We start from the raw sequence: 24682 nt of genomic DNA on the forward strand, positions 1-24682 counted from the left end.
TCACCTTGAGCTGAACTTCACACTGTCCTCCTTCCCCTGGGTTCCAGCCTCGTAGCTGGTCTTCCTGCTTCCACCCTTGTGCCTACAGCCTCTTTTCCATACAGCAGCCAGAAGAGGCCTTTGAAAATGCAAGTCACATCATATCCAAGCCCTCTGTAGTTCCCAGTTTCACCAGATGCAAAAGACCTTTCCGCAGTTTACAGCGTTGCACAGGTCTGCTTGGCCTTGCTGCCTCTCCACACACTCCCATCCACCCTCACTCTCCCCCACCCCTCTTTCTTTCTCGTGGTATTTCTCTGACTTCCTCTCCTCCTGCTCTGACCCTTACGTTCCACTCAGCCCACACTGGCCCCCTTAACTGTGTCACGAACGCACCCGGCGTGACCCCACATCAGGGACTTTACAGAGACTCCCTGTGCCTGGAACGTTCTCCCAGAGGTAGAATAGCCGCCCGAGCAATTGCTCACTTCTTCCATCTTTGCTCGAATGTCCCTACCTCCACAAAGCCCCAGTCTGAGCATCTCGTTTAAGATCGAAACTCACCTCCTCCTCATTACCCCCAAACCTCCTTGTCCTGCTATGTATCTTTTTCCATAGCACTCATCACGCTCTGGCTTACTCTATGACTCTACGACTCACTAGTTTTTAAGTTTTGTGGGACATCTATCTTCTTCCACTGGGATGTGAGCTTCAAGAAGGCTGGGTCTTTGTTTTGTTCAATGTGGTCCAATCTAGAATGATCTAGAACAATGTCTGGCAGGCTGTAGGTACTTCACAATTATTGGTTGGATAAGTGAATGAACGAATGAGAAGGAGAGATTCATTTTGAGAGTTCATAGAGAATCACAAGGAAGAAACTTTTGAGGTAGGAAGTTGAAGGATAAATAGACAGGTTTTCTGGGGAAAAGAAGGACATGCCTGATAGGAGGACTATCTTGAGCCAAGGTAGAAAAATGACAGACCTCCCGGTGCTCTTGGCGTGACAGGAAGTCCCGACTGAGCAGGGCTTGAGGGGCAGTCAGAGGGGTGGTCGTGGTGGGCAGATCGTTAAAGGGCACTCTTAGTAGAGTAAGGGAACAAATTCCTAATCATTGCCTGTGTCAGGATGGCAGGCATGTTGGTTATTGCAAGGTAGGGCTCTCAAAGAAGTGACGTGCATGACGTGGGCAACGTCGTCACTTGAAGGAATCAGTAATGTGAATGGTGTTTGCTCACGAGGTCTGATTTTTGTAGAGAACTTGAGCATCTGCAGATCACAGTCACGTGCTTTATGGTTTAAACTTTGTAACAACTGGGTGAAGTTGCAATATATAACAGCAGGTATTATTTACATTTTTGGGTGAACTTTTCAAAAAAAAAAAAAATCAGTTGCGTCTTCTGTCAAACCAGCTAAGCGACTTGCCTGAGGTCATGGAATGAGAAAGCGGGGAAGCGAGCTTCCCACTGTCTTGTACCTCACACACAACATTTTCCCACCCTGCCCGGCTGCCTCTCTCTAATTGTGATGGGACACTAAAAGGATCATGCTGGTGTCTTTTGTTTTTTCACAAGGGAGCAAACTTCTCTCTGTTTCTCCCACCACTGAGAATAGCAGCCTCTCCATGCAGTTCCTTTTTTACCAGATGCATTTTTCTCCCCACCCTCCCTCTCCATTTCAGCTTGTCTGCTGTAATTATAGAAAGATGAATATGTTTCGTAGGTGGGTGTGTTTTTACCTTTGCCTGTTTAGTATTTTACCTTCTTTCAGGCGAATGCCAAGACTGTCTGACTCAGCACCTGACATTCTAGTAAGGTTGTTGCTGTCTTTCTTGTGGTTCTTGCGGGGGGAGGGGAAGAGGAGGCATGTCGTCAACTCGGTCTGAATGTCTTCAGACTTGCTCGGTGCTCACTCGGGAGTAAACCTGATCTTCTTAATTCCCCCAGATGTTAGTAGGCTGGAAGAGGCGGAGGGAGAGCTCAGTGAAGGAGAGCACTGGTATGGAAACTCTTCAGAGACTCCGTCAGAAGCATCCTATGGAGAAGTCCAGGAGAACTATAAGTTGTCTCTGGAGGACCGGATCCGGGAGCAGTCCACTTCCCCCGACACCTCCTTGGGCAGCGCGACCCCCAGCAGTCACACGTTGGAGCTGGTGGGACTTGACGGTGAGGTCCTGCGAGACTCACTGCAGTGTCAAGACCACCTCTCCCCTGGCGTGTCTTCTTTGTGTGAAGATGACCCCCCGGGCTCCACGAAGCCCTTGAGCAGCAACCTGAGGCGGCTGCTGGAGGCCGGCTCCCTCAAACTCGATGCCACAGCCACGGCCAATGGCAGGGTGGAGTCCCCGGTAAACGTGGGCTCGAATCTCTCCTTTTCCCCACCGTCCCACCATGCCCAACAGCTCAGTGTTCTTGCCAGGAAGTTGGCTGAGAAGCAGGAACAGAATGACCAATACACTCCAAGTAACCGTTTTCTATGGAATCAAGGTAAGTGGTTGTCCAACTCAACCACCACCTGCGGCTTGTCCCCGGATTCAGCCATCCTAAAACTGAAAGCTGCAGCCAATGCGGTTCTGCAGGACAAATCTCTCACCAGGACTGAGGAGACCATGCGGTTCGAGTCCTTTTCTTCCCCTTTTAGCTCCCAGTCTGCCAGTTCCACCTTGGCAGCCTTATCCAAGAAAGTCAGTGAGAGAAGCTTGACTCCTGGTCAGGAGCACCCGCCTCCCGCCAGCTCCTTCCTTTCCCTGGCTTCCATGACCTCCTCGGCCGCCCTTCTGAAAGAGGTGGCCGCAAGGGCTGCGGGGAGTCTTCTGGCTGAGAAATCGTCACTGGTGCCTGAGGACCCTCTACCGCCACCGCCTTCCGACAAGAAGCAAGAAAAAGTCACCCCGCCCCCTCCGCCACCGCCCCCACCGCCTCCGCCCCCACCGCCACAGTCCTTGGAGTTATTGTTACTCCCTGTTCCTAAGGGAAGAGTTTCTAAACCCTCCAATTCAGGTATGGAATCTTTTATTTCAACCATCGTGTAAGGTTTTGTTTTTTTTTTTTTTTTTTTTTCCTTTTTTCACTGTAAATTGCCGTGTCTTCTTCACTGCTTTCTTCGGTTGGGCTTCCCGTCTGATCTGAGGCAGGAATAAAAAAGCAAGAGCACAAGAAAATACTTTAAGTAAGCAGTGTAGTGGGCTTTCATGTATGTATTATACAAAGACTTCACAAATAGCTTCATTTTTGAAAGGTAATGAATAATCTTAGAGACGTGCAGTACTCCTCCCTTTCATATAAATGATCTTTTTTTTTTTCTTACCAAGTGCAGGCTAGGTCCATATGAGACATATTTAATGGGAGAAGATCAAAGCATCTTTGTCATGAAGTGCATGGCATCACTGAACATAGGGGGAGAAAAAAAACCCGCTGCTTTTGAAACAGTGGACAAGGGAGAGCCCACCCTCCTGCTGCCTCCCATCACAAATGGACTTTTGTATACAGTAACTACTCTGCCCTAATTTATCACACTATACACTTTTATGTTAGCATTTTTGTTATTTATTTGTGCAGAATTTAAGCCTTTCCCACTTATCCTGTTCTTCTGTAATTTTTTGTCATATAAGAACTGTAAAGAATATTGTCATTCAGACATAATCAAAGCATTTCCTGCAAATGCTTTTTTTTTTTTTTAATTCAAATCCAATCAGATTCTGAAGGAATGTGCATGTGGAAAATTTGAATCATAAGTTTTTTTGTGTGTGTGAGGGCAGTCTTTCCAAAGGAGAAGTCTCTTGTCTTGTGGAGCCTTGATATTCACAAATTGTTCATCTGAGGGAGGGATTTAGTCACTTGCGTTCTCACGGTGGAAGCATCACTTCTTGTACCGGTTTGTTTTTAAATTGTGTGTATGATAAATTCACGGTACCGGGATGGATGTATGGAGCTTCAGATGTCTCCCAAGGATATCCTGTCAGACTGGAACAGGAAGTAGGCTATGTGTGTCCTCGTCAGTATAAACACTGCCGTTGTGTGTGTCTAGCCAACTTTGGATTATTTGCAGCCACATTGATGAAGAGTGCTTAGAATGGCAAATAATTGAACGATTGCAGCTAGCATCAATTTGACGCACTTATGACAAATTTCCATTCAAATTGCTGAGTGGGCTATATGCGGTAATTCTAATTATTTTAAAACTTGTGTAAACAGCAGAATAGAACTAGGAAAATGGATATCTGGAACTTTTATGACTCTGAATGATCCAAACCATTCACTCCAGAGTTTCTGAAGTGTCCATAAAATCCTAAAATGTTTATCAATTCTGAGTTTCATGTCTCCTCACTTCTTACCTGCCATCTGGTGAGATAAAGAGAGGAATGGCTAAAATTAGGAAACCAGGAGAAGAGCAAAGGAAGCTGGGTAATTTTGCAATGGAATAAATCACTCCTCATTTAGAGAAATTTCATTTACGCGTAGCAGCAGAAAGAGAGGCATGGCTATATGTAACATGTAATTTTATAAATATTCTTCATACGTGGTTGTTGAATGAATGTGTTTATGATGTTTACGCTACAAATTCATGTGGACATAATTTACTTGGAAAAGGTTATACAAAATTAATAATCAGTGTTAGTGGACTGAAGACTCAGAGAGAGGTAACTGGTAAAACTGTGGCTCCTGATGTAAATTGTAGCAGCTTTATCACTGTGAAGTGTCTTGGGTATAATGAACAGTAGAGGTGAAGTATAATTTTTTTTTTCTACTCAAGTGCTTAGATGCATGTAAAGATGTAAAAGAGGTCATGAACTTCCAGTGCACAGGAGACTTTTGGCCTGTTTTATTGTAGGATATACACCCAAGGGAAAAGATAGCTTCCCTTTATGGTTTAAATGCATTTAATTCATACCAACATCTCAAAGAGCTTCTAAGCAGAATTTTACGTGGACCTACCAACAATCATTTTTTTCTTTTCCTTTTGCTAAATATTTCTACTGCCAAAACCCTGACTATTTTAATCGATGAGTATTCGCAAATTGAAAGATGGGGGAAAGGAACTCCCTTGATTGTGTCTCTGCAACCCCCTGCTGACTGACTGGTACCCTGAGGCCCCTGTTCTCCACGTGCCGCTTGGATCTGCTGAAGCAGCCCCACTTGACGAGTCACTCATTTTGTAAAGCTCCCAGACACGGGAACAGTGCTGTGAGGACAGACATGAGGGCTCTTGACACAGTCCCTCGAAAAATGTTCCGTGTGTCCATGGGACGCATCCTAAATTCCAGTTCTCTGTCTGACCGTGTGGGTTGGCGGTAGGGGAAGGGGAGTCTCTGTGGCACCTCTCGGTTAAAACCAATGTCGTCCCTTCATGGCATGCTGGCTAGGTGACGGATTAAGGAGGAGTTGATGAACTGTTCCATTCTGTTATTTGTCTTCCTTTTGTGGAGAGATGGTTTGGTTGCTGTTACCAATTTTTGAATCTGAGGAGTAGAAGGGAAAGGTGGGTCTTCTCCATCTGCCCTCTGCCCCCCTGCTTCCCTTTCTATACACTGTACTGTTGGATTTAGGGCAATCCAGGGCTAGATTCAGATATAATTTGAATCTAGATGTCATTCTTTACCAAGAAAGCATTCTGAGAATATGGTGAGAGCTGTCACCCATGTTTCTGAACATTTCTCTCTGTTTTTTTGTTTTTCGTTTTTTTCCTTTACCTTAGAAAGAAATCTTAGTTGAATTCACAATAGATAGGTAGGCTGGCTTCTTGCAGCAGGGAAGGGTGTCTGTTGCCTATTATTCATTTAAATAAACAAATAATAGCCTGCAAAAAAAGATCCTTAAAGATAACAACACATCATCCTGGTTTCAAGCAGTGCTTATATTTAAAACTGTTTCCCAAAATGTTGCAAAAAGGGCATAGAAAGTAGATTCTGGAGTTACAAAGAGAGATGTGCTAGAAAAGCCAATCCTGTATTGAGTAATTTAGACACCAGCATTTCTTTGACCTTCTTCAGGTCAAGGGAAGTCCAAACCATGGGAGGAAAAAAAAAAAGTGTCTTTTAGGTCTGACCTTATTCCTCTTTTTTGAACAGGATTCAGTTGTTGCCAGGTCATGGTGTATTTAATTCCTTTAAAGAGCCCACCACTCAGTAGCCTTTCCCCCCTGCAAGAGAGACGTGACACTTGAGGAGGAGGTTTCTTTCATGTGACCCCGCGCCCCAGCACATGCTGCACTGTTCCTCTGAAAGGGGACACGGGAGAGAGAAGATTATGTCCGTTTGCTATAAAGATAAATGTCACACATTGACTCAATTCTCTTTGAAGCTACTGTTGGTTGCCTCTCAGAATAAAATAAATGGTTTTTATTTTAAAGACAAAGTTTCTTGTAAACGGCCACCAAGATTCCCAGGATGCCAGACTCCTAGTTAAAAGAAATAACAAGGAGAGTTTTGGAGAGAGGGTTTCCAAAACATCTTATTTTACTGAATAAAATTTAAATATGCTTAGAAGAAAGCTGGTGTCATACCACTGAAGGCTAAGAATAGTTCCTGGGTCAATAGAGAGAGAAACGTTCTGGGTACTGTTTTCTTTCGTATTTATGTGATGTTATTAAAATTTATTGCAAAGCCGTAGAAAGTCCAGAAAGTGAGGTAACCTCCTCCTCTACTCCCATTAGGCCCATGGTTTTTAGAGCCATAATCTGGGGATGATCACAAGACAAGAACTTGCTTAGAAAATTCAAGATTTTTAATCAAGATTCTTTTTAATCAAGATTCAGAACTATCTGTCACTGACCTCAATTATATTTCCCCAGCGCTTTAAACTCAGACTGCCTCTAGTCTTGATAATCCAAATATCTAAAACTTCTTAGTTTTCTTGAATACTTAGCAATCGTTACAATATGCATTAGTAACATGCAAGTCAATAACAGCAGATAAAGCCAGTGATATTCATTGTCAGCATAGTTTTTTACACCTGGAAGTAGCATTTGAGAGACATGCCCATGCAATTCTATTGAAAGATATTAATTCCGTTTATATTGTTAGAAAGGAGGATAGGTCATCCTGCACAGATGTGCACTGGTGGGTTGGTAGACCTGGAGTGGAGTTGGTGATGAAGGTTATGCGTACCTAGGGTCACCTGGCATCTTGAATTCCTTTGATGTGTTTGGTAAGATGTGTATGCAGATACTACTCATAAACTACTTGCAAATTAGCTCGATTTTCTGCAGATTGCCACATAGGATCTGACAAGAAAAGTTTGATTTCAAGGCACACAGAACAGTTGCATTGGTTTTAAAAATACCTACCTTGAGTTAAAGCGAGTCATTAATGAAAGCCTCCATGATATTTTTCCCCCAATATGTGTTGTTATTGCTTTACGAATTATATGTAACAACAGCGTAGAACACCAAACCAGAAGTGAATATATTGGCTCTAATCCCAACCCTGCCACTAACTGGCAGAGGGATTTTAAGCCTACACTTCAGTTTGTCTTCTCATCTATAGTCTGAGCTAGCTGGGAATTACCTCCAAGATTCCTGCCTGTGTTAAGATTCCTTGCTTTTCCTTTCGTATTCTTGAACTCTGTCAACTCAAACACATTTTTTCCCCCTATATTTTGCATTAACTGTCTTGCTTCTTAAAATTCACCCTCAACTCTCCCACAAGATTATGTCTGCCTTGGGCAGATCTTGTCCGTTGTAAATAGTTTAAACACTCAACATTATACCTTACTAATGGTGTAGTCACACTGCATGCATTTTAAATATCAGCCGCTCCGAATTCGTTTTGGAAATAAGTAAGATCTAAGTACATGAACATCTCTCCACACCCATTCATTTGAGACATGTATTGGCGTGCTACGTGAAAAGCATGCACTCTTGGGCTGACATTTCGTCTCCTGGGACTTGCTGGCAGCTTCCTGTACCTTTTTCTTCCATTTCTAGCACTCATTTCACTTTTTGATACTTTCTTGACCCAACCCTCTCCAATTGCTCTCATTACAGTCCAACAATTGATTGACTTGTGTATCATACCTAGCACTGTCTGGGTGCTGGAGACACACAGATAAAGACCTCTAGCCTTGCCCCAGCCAATCCCCGCTCCCCTCTTCCTCCCTTTCTGTCTGTTCCGCCTCTCTTCATTGTTGAGCTGAATTTTACCATCAGAGTTCTGCCTAGGCTGAGCTGGACCCTACCTGCGTAGCATAGTGGACTCCTGCTCCGTTATTTTCTTCAGGCTTCTGTGACAAACCACCCTTTTGGGCCAGGCCCTGAGCTCTGTGTTTATGTGATGTCAGTTCTTTAAATTTACGTCTACTCTCCTGGTGAGTATCCTGCTCTGGAAGGTACCACTAGAGCCTATCATCCCTACTGCTATTGCAACAGCTACTACCAGTAGCTTTCCTTTACTGTGTGACAGGCATTTTACACACATTTATTATCTCTCTTATTCCAATCATACTATTGTCTGTAAGGAGAACCTGTTTCTCCAAAGAGGCAAAGTAGCAATTATCCATGCTACTGGGTCTGTTAGCATTTGGTGGGATTTAGTTTTGTTTGTGGTGATATTAACCGGCTAGTGATATATTTAAGGGAATTTGCTTATGAGACAGTGGTAAACTAGGTGAAATAATGAACATTTTGATCCTACTGCCCTAAGAATGTGTGGTACAGTCTGAGGAAGTGGTCATATTTCCTTAGGCTCTAAATTTGAGTGAAATTTACAGCTGTCAGTTCCTTGAAAATAGTTTGGCATCCAAACTAGAATACATCCTTACTTCCTCCCTTAGACAGGGAGGGCATCCTACTAAAATATCAAAAAATATTTAATAAATAAAAATGCAGATTTACCAGGGGAGGTTAATGGCCAACTTTGAAAATCGATCATTGTATTATGGTTATTTTTATCATTTGGCTTCTGTCTTCTTCCTTTCCTCCCAGGACTAGTTAAAAATTTCAAACCGTTCTAATAGTCTAGCACTTTGACACATATTTTGTTGTCAGTTTCTCTTCATTATGACTATTCTAATTTTTTCCCCAGTCAATTCAAGGACATCCTAATTTGTACACAATATGTGTGTCTTTTGGTATTAATTAAAACTAGGGAAGCATAGCTCCAAAATAAAATAGATTTATATGAAATGCTAATACGCAGGATTTAATGTAGTGTACTCTGTAATACACACTAGGGGTGGGGAGTGTCAGAAAAAATAAGGAAGCTATTATTGGTCATATTAAGCAAAGTAGGGTGTCCAGGGGGCCCTGGCCATGTTCCTTTTGTCAGTTAATGTCTTTTTATTGCCTTCCTGTGATGGGTCATGAAACCTCAGGTCAGTGGAGGACATCTCTGTTTTTCTCTGCTCTCTCAGACAATTCTGTAAAATTAGGCAGTTTGCGGGTTAGATACTGGGAAAATGGGTATTAGTGGCAGCCTGTTTGTATATGTCTTTCTTACTATTTTGATGTTCTTACAACCCCAAATGGACATCATCATCATTTTTTTCCCTCTGGTTTATGACAATAATCTCACCTAGAGGCCTGGTTCAGCCTTTTCTCTCAAATCTGTTGTTCAGTGTGTAGTCTTTGTGACCAAGATACCAGAGTGGAAGAAACGACAATGAAGGACAGAAAATGAGAGGCCAAATTAGGGATAGGACTCCAGGTCAGCAGAGGCAATCAACAAAAAACAGCAGGAAAGCGAAAGGCAGGTTAAAAAAAAAAAAAAAAAAAAAAAAAAACCCTCGGAAAACCAAAACCAAAAACAAGCATGTTTATAGGCCCCTACAAAGTGTGCTTGTTCTAGAGTGAAAGAACCCTCAATCCCATCCCATCCCCCAATCAGAAAAGGAAATGCTTGTGACAGAAACGTCACAAGCAGAATTTCCAGACTTGAAGGCATATTTTTGGCAGATTCTTTTTCAGGTTGCTTGGTTAGGGTAAACAATATTGCTTATTATACCTGTCAGAGTAAAACAGAATTTTTGGAATGCCCTAAGCGTATTCCAGAACGCTTCTAGTTCCATCCATGGTAAGTGGTCTTTTGCATACAGAGACTCAGTTGACTTGATGAATAAATAATAAGATGATTTTAAAGTTTGCACATGAGAATATACCTTTTTAAAATTATAAAAGTAATGTGGGCATGAAAAAAATCTAGTGTGTGTAGAAGAAGCTAAAATAAAAACAAAAGTTTCCCTCTCCAACCCCTTCCTTTTAATTCACAGTTCTTCAAAGGTAACTGCTTAATGGTTTCTGGGGTATGCTTCTGCACCATTTTCATACAAATAAGAGGATATCATTTTTTTGTTTGTTTCATTTACTCATCCCGTTCTTTCTACTTCCTGTCTATTTTTGCCCAAACATTTAAAACCAAGTCCCAGATCTGGTACCCATTGCCTGTATTGCCTTGTATATTATCTCCACCAGAGAAGAACTTGGGAAAAAAAAAATAATAATAATAACCACAGTAACTGTTACCACATTGAACGGGATCAACAATGATTTCATGATTTTATGGAACGCCTGGGTTACAATCAGTGTTCCTTCAGTTATCTCGGAAGTGTCTTTTTGTAATTGCTTTGTTTGAGTTAGGATCAAAATCAGCTTCACACCTTGTATCTGTTTGGTGTGTCTCTATAACCAGGTCCCTTTCCCTGGCACCATTTCTTTGAAGAGACTCTCATCTGTCCTGTAGAATTTCCCATGTTGTGTATTTGGCTGATTCTGTCCCCTTGGGCACGTGGGTTTACCGTGTTGTTGCTATTTTAACCACCTGTATTTCTGGTAAACTTCTAGCTAATTAGAGGCTTGATTACATTTTTTGTAGGAATATTTCATAGCTGGCCTATCAGAAGGTCTGCAATGTCTGTCCCTTCTCAGTGATGTTAAACTCCATGAGTGGCTTTAGGTGTTGTCAGCTTGATCCATCCTTTATAAAGTTTCCTGTCAACCTGTCACCTCACTGTATTAGCAACCATTGATTCTCATTTTTTAGAAAACAAAAATAGAATCAGCCTAGACATATAGATTCCTATCTTGCTTTATCCACTAACTCTTAAATCTTGGACCTGTTCCTATGTCAGCATCTACAGATCTAGTTCGTGTTAAAGAATGGCTTCATATATTTTATTTTGTGAGTGTATTTCGACTTATTTAATCAGTTTGGAAATATTTCGATTCCTCATCTTTCTGATGAAGAAAGGAAAGTCTGAGTCTTCAACTCTCTTTGTTTTAATTTTCTGTGTCCCCTGCTTGCAGAAGCTAGTGTGGCACTGAGCTATGGAACATGGTAGACCAGAGGGGTAGTAGCACAGTGTCCCCATGGAGAGCCTTTCCTGGGGGCAGGGAGAAGGGTGTTATCTTAGCTTTCCTAAAAAATGGAAGCATTAGTGACTGTCCTGTTGTAGCTCTTCCCCTAGCGGGTGGTGAGGCCCAGGGCAGAGGAAGGCGGTGGATCTTGTTAGTGACAACCAGAGGAATAGAAATAACTGGGCGAAAAACCCCCGACCTCGAGACCCGTTGATGGTCAGATTGGCAGTAGCGTTTGCGCAAGACATAACTAAACAAGCCAACAGTGGGATCCTAAAATTTGTCTCCCCTGGAGTTCGGTTTGTGAGGTTTAGGATGGCTGTTTGGTTTTCAGTGCAGTGCCGTGCATCATTGCCTGTCCCATTTGATTTGTCTTTATTTCTTGCTGTTTCCTAAGTTTAGGAATTCAGATATGGCCTCATATCTGATATGGTCTGGTAGTTTCCTTCAGGAAAACAAAGCCTCCGAAGTCAAGCTTTTCTGGGCTGAACGAGGCCAGACCAGGCAAAGCCCCTTTGCAGATGCCTTCCTAGGTCGAGGGGGTAGGGGAAGGGGCGCGGTGGGATGGCTTTTGAAAGTAAGGCCATCACATGGCAGCATGGTCAGATTTTGAAAGATGGAACCTACATGGAAGTATCGAGATGCACGTGGTGGGTTCCCACTTGAAGAAAAGCAGTGATAAAACTTCCTTGTGGATCAAGCCTTGGAATTTCCCAGGAGAAACCCCACATCCTTTTTAGTGCTTTTTCTATTAGCGATGCATGCGAATTAGTGCTGGCTGCAGTATACCTTTTTGTTTTCCTCAATTTTTCTCTCTTTCTCCCTCTTGCAAGCCTCCGAAGAGGAAAGCGGAAAGCCTTTCCAGTGTCCGATATGTGGTTTGGTTATCAAAAGGAAGAGTTACTGGAAGCGACACATGGTAATCCACACAGGTTTAAAAAGTCATCAGTGTCCGCTCTGTCCATTCCGGTGTGCTCGCAAGGACAATCTCAAATCCCACATGAAGGTAAGCCACCTGCGGACGGGCCTCACGGAGAGGCAGGCACAGCCCGAGCTCTTGCACACGGTCCCGTGCAGGAGGCCTCTAGGCAAGAGAGGGGCCCTCGGTGGAGCTTACGGAATGCAGTGCTCATTGTCCCCATGTCAGGCAGCACCAAAGAAGCAGGGGGCAAAGCTTTTCCTTTGTAATGCTATTTCCTTCCTTTATTTATTTATTTATTTACTTACTTACTTACTTACTTATTTTTAAAGATTTTATTTATTTATTTGACAGAGAGAGATCACAAGTAGGCAGAGGGGCAGGCAGAGAGAGAGGAAGGGAAGCAGGCTCCCTGCCAAGCAGAGAGCCCGACGCGGGGCTCGATCCCAGGACCCTGAGATCATGACCTGAGCCGAAGGCAGTGGCTCAAGGCAAAAAGAAGCTTCTCTATCCAAAGAGTAGACATAAAGTAGGGCCCTTTCCTATTGGGGAGCAGCAGCCTACCTTGGCCTTGCATGGCAACGCATGCTTTGGGCGCTCCGAGGAAGACTTGGGGAAGAGCAAGGAGCAGGAAAGACCAGTACAAGCCAGCCTTTTGGACCCATGCTCCGAAGAGGGGTCTGCCCTCTTCTGCTCGCGCTTTACTCTCCAGCTTACAGACCCACAGGAACACTCAGAGGCTTCTTGTAGGAGGGGTGAGGACCTTGAAAGACAACTGGACTCTAGCTTTTGCCCTGTGTGAGGCATGGGGGACTATTCCTGGCAAGACTGGGTCTTCCCAAGGGCTGTCTGTGTATGTGCTGTCCTAATTCCCAGGATCCCACTTACCAAACATCTAAGGACATTGGTTTCAGTGTCTTATTAAAAACAACTGCCTTTCCCTCTTATCTGAGATGTAGAAAACTTAGTCACCTCGAAGTCTTTCTGGCAGACCCCATTACTAATACAGGTTTTCTCTGAAATTCAAAGAAGAAAATCACGAGATCGAAAGAGCATGGGCTCTTGAATTTGATAGACCTGCATTTAAATCTTATTATGCAGCTTAGTAGCTAAGTGGCCTTGAGCAAATGAACTTTAGGCTCTCAATATTCTCATCTGTTCAACAAGAATGATAATGTTTGTCTGGAAGAGTTGTCATGGGTATTTAAGGGGATAATGTTAGCAAAGTATCTGACATAGGAAATGTTCAATAGTAGTTATTTAATTTCGATAATTGTCTTTGAACACCTTTATTTTCCCACTGATATTTTCAGTTAGGCTTGGCTGTCGACATTGTTTATAACATTTTTACTTTCCTGCCATAAGAAGCGTAGTGTATGTACATACTTAAGATATTTCCTTTTTTCCCCAAAACCTTGTAGCCTAATCCATCTCACTAGATCAGTGATCACTGTTTAGAATTGTAGCTCTAAAAAAGTTATATCAGACAGAACCTCTCCTGATTTTAGGAGCTAGCTTAGAAGATTAAAAAGAAAAATTAAATCCATGGTATAATTGGTATTCTGTCATTTGTCCTTTTCTCCCGGGAGTCGCTTGCCCTTCGTCTTCAGAATCCACTGAACCAGGAGTTCTGGTTGGTTGGATTTTACTGAGCCTACTTAGTTTTTCCATTCCCCTCCTCATCCTCTAATGCCTCTTCCCAAAGCAAAATCTCGTCTTTTACACCTGCAAAGTGGATTTCATTAGCAGGATAAGACTTCAAAAGGGAACGCCTTTAAAACTAAAATTTGTTTTCGTTACTGTGTCCTACGCTGTGTTTAGAAATCAGGTCTGGCAAATTTAAAGCTTCAGTGAGCAGAAAACTTGCATCTAGCCTGACACCTTGTAAGCTTGGTTTCAGCTCAGGGTCACATAAAACAACCTATTTATAAACCCATGGAAAAAAAGCCGGGTTTTCAATAGCAGGAACTACTGACCCTGAAACTACAGGGAGATGAGTTGGGTGCCTTGATGATACAGATGGTCGGCCATGACAGTGTTACAGATGAGAGCTGCAAGGGCTTTGCGGGTCGCGGGGTCTCAGAATGCTTTCAGAACAAATCAATAACCAGTACAATAAAGCAGTTGTGTGAAATTACTACTTTATTCAAACTCATGGTGTCCTAACCTGTTGAGCTATGACTCCAGCTTTTGATAAGGGAAGTGTGAGAAGGGCTCATGCAAGTTTAATTTTATCAAATGGTGTACTCTTTCTTTTCTCTATTCTGCACCTCACCGATGGGCCATTTTCTTTTCTTCGTCAAAGAATTCACACTTTTGTTTTGATTTGACATACTTTAATTTTGAGACATTTCGTAAACAGAGTCTACGTAGGAGCAGAGGGGCAGTGGTCTTGGGAATAGGTACTCCTGCTGCATTCACCAGAGACTGAAAATATGAATGGATTTTCTACAATGGCTGCAGCCTGTGAAGTGGGGGCCATGTCGCCTGTAGATTAGGATCTCCCACTGCGTGCGGTCAGAAAGACCTCAGTCACAATCTCAGTTCCGCGACTCTTAGTAGCTGTAAGACTTTGGGCGAATCATTTAACCTCTCCCAGCCTTCGTTTCCACTCCTGGAGATAATCATCCGATCTGTCGCCTGGAGTCTGGAGTCATTAGAAGGGTTAAATGAGATAATGGACATAAAGCAACTGAATACAGTGCCCAGCATGGAGCATACTCAGGAAATGTAGCTAACCGGGTCATTATCAGCCAAGAGTTCTCAGAGTTAGAATTTACATTTGGAAATAAAGTAATGCCATGGGATAAAAAATTAGTCTAAATTTTATTGCCTTTTTCTTTTTGTGATGAATCTTTAATGGTGACAGTTTAGGAATACCGGTAAATGGCAAGAATATAAAATTGACCCTTGATCCCGTCACACAGAAATAACCATTGTTGCCATTCTAACGTATGTCCTTCCATATTGACGCTATGGACTTAGGACAAATTGGGATTCGACTTCATTTGTTCAATAAGGGCAGTATTTACCGTGTTCCCACTCGGTGCTGGGCACTGTACTTTTTTTTTAAACCTGCCTTTCCTCCTTCGTATATTTCACCAACATTTTTATGGGCAGATGAGGAAGGAACTTGTAAATGCCTCCAGCTTCCTCACGGTTATCTTAGATTTCCATTAAGCCTTTTACAACTTCCCTGGATGAGTGAGCCTATAGGAATTAAATGTGAAATTCATAAGCCTAGATTGAACAGAAGAGGTGAGGACTGCTAGAATAAAGCACAGTGGAAGAGTAATGGCAAGAAATCGGGCAAGGGTCGGAGCATGGAGTCCTGCCATTTAAGGAGCTGTGACTCCTGAGGAAGCCCTTTTCCTGCCCTGCGCTGTTCCCTGGAGGGGTTGGGGAGCAGGTGTGTGCCCAAGATTCCTCATGTTCCTCCCACTGCCACCGGGACATGGACCTCACGGGGTAACAACGCCTTCTATCCCAGTCCCCACCTGGCCCCCATAGGTGCTCTGGGTGCAAGGTGACCGGTCCTTCAGCCTGTCTCTATGTGGCCTGGAAAGAATGATACGCTTTAGACAAACGTTTCTTCACATTAGCAGACTTAGAGGTATTTAAAAGCCAACGTCAGGATACAAAGATTAGAGATCATCACAGAAAGTTTCTGTCAGGACAGAAGGGAAGAAACAGCCGCAAGAGGATAGAGAGAATACTTCTCTCAAAGGCCCAGAATGACATCTCGCCCCTTTGGGAAGAAGCGACTCAATAAATTGACAAGTGTGAGAGTCACCACCACGGCCCGGTTCCTCCTCTAAACCGACACTGATTTTTCCACAACTAAATACAGCAAAGCCAGGATCTGGTGGAAAAGAAGACACATAAAAATAGTGGCACATGGACTCTTCTCAGTCCAGGGCTCCCTTTCGTCTTTAGAACTTGGGCTCGCTCTCTGTCCTTTTCCTTCTTCCAGAAGCTGCTTCCGGAGCTTCTGTTCTTGGATTAGCTCCTCTCCTCTCCCGAGTCAATGGATGTAAGGACACTTCTGAAACGGAAGCTGCCCCACTGCCCGGCTCCCGGGATAGCGGGTTCCGGGCATGCTCCAGGCAACACCTGTCAGGGTCCTGTGGGGCTGCGACCTGAGCCCCCAAGGTGCCCGGCTGCTGCGGTTGAGAGGAGGAGATGGGGAACCTTCACGATTCTGTGAGGAAGCAAAATGAAATGATCAGCTCCACCGTGAAATCCCTTTGTTGTGAAAGAACAGAGAGAGAGGTGATCTTAACAGCCACTGACAAACGCTTCCCTAACCCCCAGCCCCTCCTGACCCAGCAGAGGGGGAGGCCTTTTAATGAGCAAGGCCTTGCCGCAACTGAGTTGAAGTTTATGTGGTTATTTCTGAGAAATGCATGCATTGGGGGACCCAGAATCTCTTTTTGGCTGTTTTTTTCAAAAAGCCACAGTGGGGTGCTGTAGCGACAGGATCTCACCATTAACTTTTAATTTCTTTGCTTTTGTTGGTCACTTAACATTATTTAAAAGTATGTTTTGGCTGGTGAATAATGCTTTTGGATTGCATTCAGAATGCATAAACAGCTGTAGTAAAACTTGCTCTCTTGGAAAGGAAGCCTACGCAGAGGGGCCAGGTGGTGCAGTGAACCAACGAACTAGCCTTTAACCTTCGTTAGACCTGGGTTCAAGTCCCACTTAGGTCACCCCTGGAACATGAGGTGTCGGTTCTGTTTTGGTTTTGAATCCCAGTCCCTGGCCTGTCCAGATCCCACAACTCCCTGAATCATTTGGCCCAAATCTACACAATTGGCAGTTTCTACGCAAGGGAGGGGCGGTCCTGAAATAGCAGGGTGCAGCAGGTCAGCGCCGAAGCACATTGGCAGAGCTCAATGGGGAAGTTACGAGCTGACGAGCACCTGCCAGCTTGAAGCCTGGCTCAGTCCGGTGCGATGATTTCCTCACTTTTTCAAGCACTGCATTTGGTAGGGACAGGAGGAAAAAAGCTTCTTCCAATTTTTTACAGGTATTGTGCATGCAGGGCTGAAGCCGGATTTAGAAGTCTGCATTCTTTCACTGCAGACATCAGAATTGCGAACCCGGTAGAACCACACTGGGAAACATTGGTTTCATCTTGCCGAGTATACTTGGTGGGGATCAGACCTTGGTTTTTCTCCCACTCTGCTTTGCTTATCTCTCATGTGATTTTGCTCAAGCCAGTTACTCTAAAGTCTTCGTCTCCCTGTCTGTGAAATGGGAATACTCCAGAGACATCATTTTCCACATTCTTAATTACCTAGAGAAGCATTCTGAAAATTGAAATTATGTTTGCAAAACAGAGCTAATTCTCTGAGTGACAATAATCGGGTACGTGTACCTTATTGTTATTGTGAGAGGAATTACTTGACAGGTTGCCTCTTTTGACCCCCCGACTGATAATTATGTAAGTTCACACTGTGCTAGGTTTATATTGTCTCTGAAGACCCACCGAGATGAGATGACTAGAATATTAGGAGGATTCTCCTGAAAACAGCCTCCATGGGCAGACAGCACCCCCGTTGTGAGTGTGGCTCTAATCATGGGCTCTTAACCTGCGTGGACCCGTGTTATGTGTAGGGACGGGCCTCATCACGTGGAGCACGCTAATGAAATGCTCCTTTGGTGATTCTGTTTCCTGGGCCAGCCCTTGGTACTGTGAGGAAATGGTTGATGAGTAGTCTGGATGTACTACAAGGCATTTTCCGTAAGCACATGGTGGAGAGCTCATTCTTCTTGCTTCTTCATCAGGTTCATCAGCACCAGGACCGGGGAGAGACCTTTCAGTGCCAGCTATGCCCTTTCACTTCCTCACGCCACTTCAGCCTGAAACTCCACATGCGTTGCCATCAGCATTTCCTGAGGACAGAAGCCAAGGTGAAGGAGGAGATCCCAGACCCAGATGTCAAGGGATCTCCCCACCTCAGTGACAGTGCCTGCCTGGGGCAGCAAAGGGAAGGAGGAGGGACAGAGCTAGTGGGGACCATGATGACGTCCAACACTCCAGAGAGGACTAGCCAGGGTGGGGCTGGCGTCTCGCCTTTGCTGGTGAAGGAGGAACCCAAGGAAGATAACGGCCTGCCAACCTCCTTTACTCTGAATGCTGCCGACAGGCCGGCCAACCACACAAAGCTGAAAGACCCCTCCGAGTATGTGGCCAACAGTGCGTCAGCATTGTTCAGCCAGGACATCTCTGTTAAGATGGCGTCTGATTTTCTCATGAAGCTGTCAGGTACTTGAATAGGGTTGTATTCTCTCTCTCTCACTTTCTCTCTCTTTCTCTACCAGGATTCTCATCTGTAAAATGAGCTGGTAGTACTAGATGATTTCAAGGTCCCTTTAAATTCTAATCGTTTACACTCTCATAAATTTTCTCCTCGACCTCCCCCATCCCCCAGTCCTTTGGAAGTAGTCATTGCTGTGGTTTGGGTCTAGAAACAACAGGGCTTGTTGATTTCCTTCCGGTTTTCCCCTTTATGGGTTCTTGTTGTGGGGAACAGGTCACATGGTGAGCCAAGTTGGTGATAGTTCTTTGTGTGACCTTGGGCCATATTTAACTTGTCTCTGCATTTGGTTCTTTTAAAGTACTCGTATGGAACGTCTCATTTTGCATTATTCAAGTTCTTTATTGCCTTAACTTGGAAGAGTTTTAAAGGACATATATACAGAGACTCCTGTTGGGAATTATATTTTTAAAATTTGTGCAAATGATAAAGATTATCTTCACATTCTTTTTTCCACTGGAAAAAAATTTTATTGTAATAGAATGTACCTAACATGAAATTTACCATTCTAACCATTTTTAAGTATACAGTTCTTTGGCATTAACTTCATTCCTGTTGTGTAGCCATTGCCACCATCCATCTCCAAAAATTTTTCATCATCCCAAACCGAAACCTCATACCCATTAAATAACAATTCCCCATTCTGCCCTCCCCACAGCCCCTGGTAACCACTAGTCTACTTTCTGCCTCCCTGAATTTAACTACCTTACGTGCCTCATGTAAAGTGAAATTAAAAAAAAAAAAAAAAAGCAAACAACTTTTTAAAAAATATTCTTTCCCAACTACCTCACTGCCTTTTGGAAAGAAGATGAAATACGTTATAAAAATCCGTTGTTAATCGACATCACGTTTATCATCAGATTACACACGGCGTTTCTTCTTGTTTTTGTCCTTCATTTTTTCTCCAATTTCTTTGATTAAGCTGCGGAGTTGAATAGGGGGTGTGGCGATATTGAGGGAGCGCTGCTTTTCCTACTGTTTGGGAATGATAAAACATGACACGAGATTGTGCTGCTACTTGTTACATTTTTTAAAGTATGATTTAAAATTGTAAAAGAGAGGTGGAGGGTGGGAAAAGGTCGGCTGAGAGTTGGTTCTGTCTTTCAGTGAAGATGGCAGTCCCCACGATGATTTCCAAATGCCATTTCAGCTCTTTGGAGATTGACAATACCCTTTTAAATGGAGAATAATTGGTCACCGCCTTCCTTTAAATGGACTGTGAGTCACATTTCACTAAATGTCATTGCCAGGTGAATTAGAGGTTCGGCTTCACTCGCTTGGAAGTCCCTTTGCTCAGTGACACTTCAGTCAGGTCTCTCGGAATGTCCCCAGCACCTAGATCTTTGCCCCTCAGGAGTGCACAACACTAGTTGGAAGAAATGAGGAAATGGAGGGGACAAGAAGTGAGGCGTCAGAAATGACCCAGGGAGTCAGAGAGGGCAGGGAATGTTAACAACGAGGCACTCCAACCCACTAGCCCACAGCGTGAGTGCAGAGTCCTCGGCTGGAAATGGTCAGGCCACAGGAAGCCAAGTGTATCTGCCTGTGGCCTTGAGGAACATGGCAGGGGCTGGGGAGAGGGAGTTGGCTCTCTCCTCTCCTCCTCTCTTCTCCTCCGCCTGCCTTCTCCCACCCTAGTCTAGGGGAAAATGTACTTGTAGACTCTTTGAGTTTTATCTTTAAACATTTTTTAGAATGTGGGGAAATGCATGTTTCTAGTTTTCCTTTTGCTGCTGATCCTTTAGGCTTCACCTCTGCCGGGGGCCAGGGAGGGAGTGAGCAGGGTGTGCATCTCTGTTTTTTCCCGGTTGGTCTCACCCACCAATATTATAGCAAAGAGAGCTCCTTTCCTGGGCTCTTCTAGTGCACTCCCAAGGGAAGGAATGCAAATGGCACGGCGTATTCAGCTGGTGTGCTTTAAACATAGGACTTTTTCCTTACTTAATAGATGGGAGGTAGGGCGAGACTAAGGACAGGGGTGAGTACCTCTTAGGATTGGGTTACTGCCTTTACTCCAGAACTGCAAGAAGTTTTTAGATCTGGAGGAAGGGGAGAGGGGGACGAAGGAAGGATTGGTCTTCAGATAGGATGCTTGGTTATGGTACACTACTCCTGCTGGGCTCAGGCTGTAATTAGCTCCGGACCCAATCTCAGGGAGTCTGAGATAAGGCATGCTGAGAGCCAGCACTGCAAATGGGAGACTCAAGCCAGCCGGATAGGTTGGGGTGAAAGACGGCACCAAAGCCTTCCACTGTGATCTGTTTTCTCAGTTAGTTATTGATGGGACTTGTTTACAGTTTGGCAGTGGGAGTATTTACTGACTTATCAATTGGCATAAGAAAACAGATAACAAATGCACACTCTTTATGCAAAAGACCCATGCAGCTATTTTCTGGTGGCTTACTAGAGGTCCTGAAACCTGACTTGTATGCACTGTTACCTAGCAACCTGTTACAAAGTCACCGGGGAGTGAGATGCATCGGTAATTTTTTTAGTGTGTGCATATTTGGATGTAAATGTAAACTTGGTGACTGTGGCCCTGCGCAGCCCACAGGAGGAAAAGAAATGTTCAAAGGAAAGGAATACATTTTCTGGAGAGATTTTTTTTTTTTTCCTTAATTTCCACTAACTCTCTGGTTGATCGGGCCTTATCCTTGATAACTGCCATCACTGTGCTTTACCTGGCTGTGTCTGTGAATAGGATCCTGGGACCCAAAGGCCAGATCTCAGGGAGCTGTGGCTGAGTTTCTAGCTCTTGCCGTCATCAGAAGTAGCGCAGTATGTGCTTAGTATCTGGCTGGGTCCCTCGGTGTCATAACGGCGCCATTGTTCTTGCAGCGAATTTTTGAGCTGGGCTCTGTGCGTGCACCTGCTGGGACTGTAGGGTGCAGCTGTTTGCGGGCACTGAGTCTGCGGGTCTCTGTGCCAGCCCTATGACTGCAGAACTGGAGCACAGTGACAGATTCAAGCGTGCACATACCTACTTGTTTCCCAAAGAGAGACGGAAAACACTTGATTCTTTCTTGCTTGGTTATTAAGGGAAGTCTTTCTTGCTCCTTCCACGAAAACTAAGCATCCAGATGACTTAATGGAACCCAGTGGGATTAAAAAATCGCTGGTAGAATGCTGTTTTCAACAGATTGTAAGTCCCTCTCTCACCCCCCACCCTCCCCCACCTCCACGTTAAGGTTTTTCCCAGCCTATGTGATGGGGAAATCAAACCCCTTCTCCGATCTATCAGCTATTCCTCTGCTGAGCCCGCACTTAACATTCCGTAGTCCTTCAAGATTAATGTTGCTCCCCTAGAACCGAGGCTCCTAGGCAGCTCCGTAATTGATTCCGGGAAGAGGATGGGGAAGCCCCGGCTGCTGGCTTTCTGGACTGATGGAAAAAATAATTTTGTAAACTTTGCCCAGGGTTTCAGCCTCAGAGGCGGGCTGTGGAGTGCTGTAGCCTTACATATTTGCACAGATATTTCTTGGGAGCCTGAAGACCCAGGTGGATGGTGGAATGTCAGAACAGGTGATCCCATGGTCCCATGACTGGGGCGTGCAGGGGAGAGGCACTCACTCAACCATGCACCTGAGTTCCCGCTGCTCTGAGCCTCCCTTCTCCCTTAACTAGCCGTGAGTGTAAATTCAGCCGCACCGTATACTTACCTGGGGAGCTTCTTAAAATGCCAGGGCCCAGTCCACTCTCAAAGTTAGGATTTCATTGCTCTGGGCAAGGGCCTAGTCAATTGGCGTTTTTGTTTTTTTTGTTTGTTTGTTTTAATCCTCAAATGAGTCTCGTGCACCCGGGCCTGCAGGCCGCTGGTGTGGCATATGCACGTGGTACCTGATACAGTTTTTTTCCTTTTTGTGGTGTTTTTTGTTTTTGTTTTTGTCTTTTTTTTTTCAGTACTGCTCTCCTTCCTTCCTTTCTATTTCAGACCCTGGAAAGGGGCCTAGTGGGTGGTGTGAGATGAGTCTGAGGCATCCACCATAGGTCAAGGTTGACACGAACAAGAGGCCTGGGTGAGTCATGGCCCCTGAGCTCCTTGTTTTTCCTTGTGGGGCCTCATGGCAGGAGAAGTAGAAGAAGCATCTTGGTGTGTTCTCCAGTGAGAACCAGAAAGTCTCAAGACTGATCGAGAGCATCGAGGACCTGGGAGTATCATCATTACATGCCTGATTAAAAGTTGCTTGCAGCAGCCTTTACATCATTTCTCTTCCTCAGAGCTACCCTTTTCAAGATAGGAAATTTAATTCTAACTCTCCACATTGTAACCAAGCAGTTGACAGAAACTTGGCACCTCAGTTGTAGGCTGGGAATATCTTTTTGTCCCTGGTTTTCCAAAATAAAAGATACAAGTCATTTCAACTATTTTTAATTTGGAAACTGGCAAAAAAAAAAAAATCATACTGTCTCCCACATTATATTAATTTTGTAAAATGGAGTCCAAAATAATTTTAACTAGGAGAGATGGCATTTTGAAAGCAGCGACTTACAAATGGGTACGGGCTGAACTGTTTCTGATTTATTGGGAGGAGCTCTGCTGTAACATAGCAGAGGCTTTCTTGGACAAAGACAGGTGAGTTGCGGACCGTGTTTGCATACTATCTTGCAGTTTCCTGTGGGCCTCTGTTCTGCTTCCACCTGTTTCACACAATTTTCTGCATCTGCAGTGACAATACAGTTAGTCCGTAAACGGCAGCCGCCCTATCCGACGAAGGCTTTGTTGGGGTGCTGGAGAAGGAGGGATAAGATGCGTGGTAAACCAGGTAGTCCTTATTGCCTGGGAGCTCTGGTCGGCTTTCTGCATTACATCTTTCCAAATGAGCCTTCTTGTGAGTCAGTACCAGCCTGTGCCAGTGGTGTCCCGAGAGTTCCGTGCCAGTCGCCAGGGGCTCCCACTTCCCTTCCCTAATTGTGTGTCTTCCCCGGTGGTTTAACTTTTAACAACCTTCCTTTATGCCTTGGTTGGCCCTTCTTTTTTATTTTATTTTATTTTTACTTTTTCTTCTAAGATTTTATTATTTTTTTAAAGTAATCTCTACTCCCAACGTGGGGCTCGAACTTACCCACCCCAAGATCAAGAGTCACACGCTCCACTGACTGAACCAGTCAGGAGCCCGGGCCCATCTTTTTAACCCTGCCCTGCTTTTCTCGTGATGGGCACGCACGGATCATGTGACTAAAATTCCTGGTGTCGGAAACAGCCTTTAGGCCCTTATCCATGCAGGCAAGCCTGAATGCCCTTTTGAAATCCCGGATTTTACTGACCCCCGTGGTGATTCATAGGAGAGGGAGAGTGTGACTCCTGTTTTTCAATGACTTGCTACTCCCTGAAACAAGGACTGATCTAAGTCACAAAAGGAATAGGTGGCATCGCAAGGAAACAGGGTCTGGGGGTATACACCCATGTCCTGAAACGTCTGTGGAGATTTGGTGACATCTGCTCATTGTTTATTATTTTTCCTTAACAATCACTCATATAATCTAGTGCTTACTCTGTGTCATTCAGCTCCCTTGACCTTCATAACGACTCTATGGGTACATAAAGTTCGGATTCCCATTTTACAGATGAAAACCGAGAAACAGAGGTTGAGAGGCTTGCCCAAGTGTATGCTGCTGATAAGCGGCAGCACTGGGATTCTAATCCAGGGTGCCTGGTTCCAACATTTCCTCCTCCCCCAGGCTGCCCGTACCCCAAATCACAAAACAAGGAGGCAGCGTGACTGAACTTGGCTCTGTTCTTTGCGCTGGTGTGCTGGCGTGGAGCTAGAGTCCCCAGCACGGAGCCATTCTCTGAATGCTGTATGTCGGACACCACTGAAACTTGCATTAATTCTTTTAGGCTTTTCAGGAATTACTTAGTGCAAATGGTAGTAACAGTAAGGCCAACTAATAGTTCCGTAGGGCTTTACAGCATATGGCATATTTCCAAATACATTGCCTCTTGACAAGCATGTAGACAAAGACCAAGACACAGTGAGATTAGCTGTAAAGGGTCATGACTGGAATCCAGATCTTTCTTCCTCGCTGTGTCAGATAGAGTATACCTCATTCTAGAATTGCACTGAGAATGATTTTTTATCTTGACAGATCCCTGGGAAGATTTGTCAAAGCCTGTGTTGCTGCAAACCTGAATCCAAGTCATTTCCTTCCTTCCCTCATTAGTCTATTTTCTTC

At 44.3% G+C, this 24682-nt stretch overlaps 1 protein-coding gene across 6 annotated transcripts in view; it reads left to right on the plus strand.

Annotated features, from left to right (window-relative positions):
• ZNF827 (zinc finger protein 827) overlaps positions 1–24682 on the plus strand; it is a 168451-nt gene that overhangs the window by 29150 nt on the left and 114619 nt on the right. For all 6 annotated transcript variants that reach the window (XM_044224926.1, XM_044224930.1, XM_044224927.1 and 3 more), the window contains exons 2-4: positions 1924–2976; positions 12097–12269; positions 17976–18456. In XM_044224926.1, coding sequence (XP_044080861.1) covers positions 1924–2976; positions 12097–12269; positions 17976–18456 — 1707 coding nt within the window. The remainder of the gene's footprint in view (positions 1–1923; positions 2977–12096; positions 12270–17975; positions 18457–24682) is intronic.

Source organism: Neovison vison, chromosome 11, assembly GCF_020171115.1.
Source record: "Neovison vison isolate M4711 chromosome 11, ASM_NN_V1, whole genome shotgun sequence".
Classification (NCBI taxonomy): Eukaryota; Metazoa; Chordata; class Mammalia; order Carnivora; family Mustelidae; genus Neogale; species Neogale vison.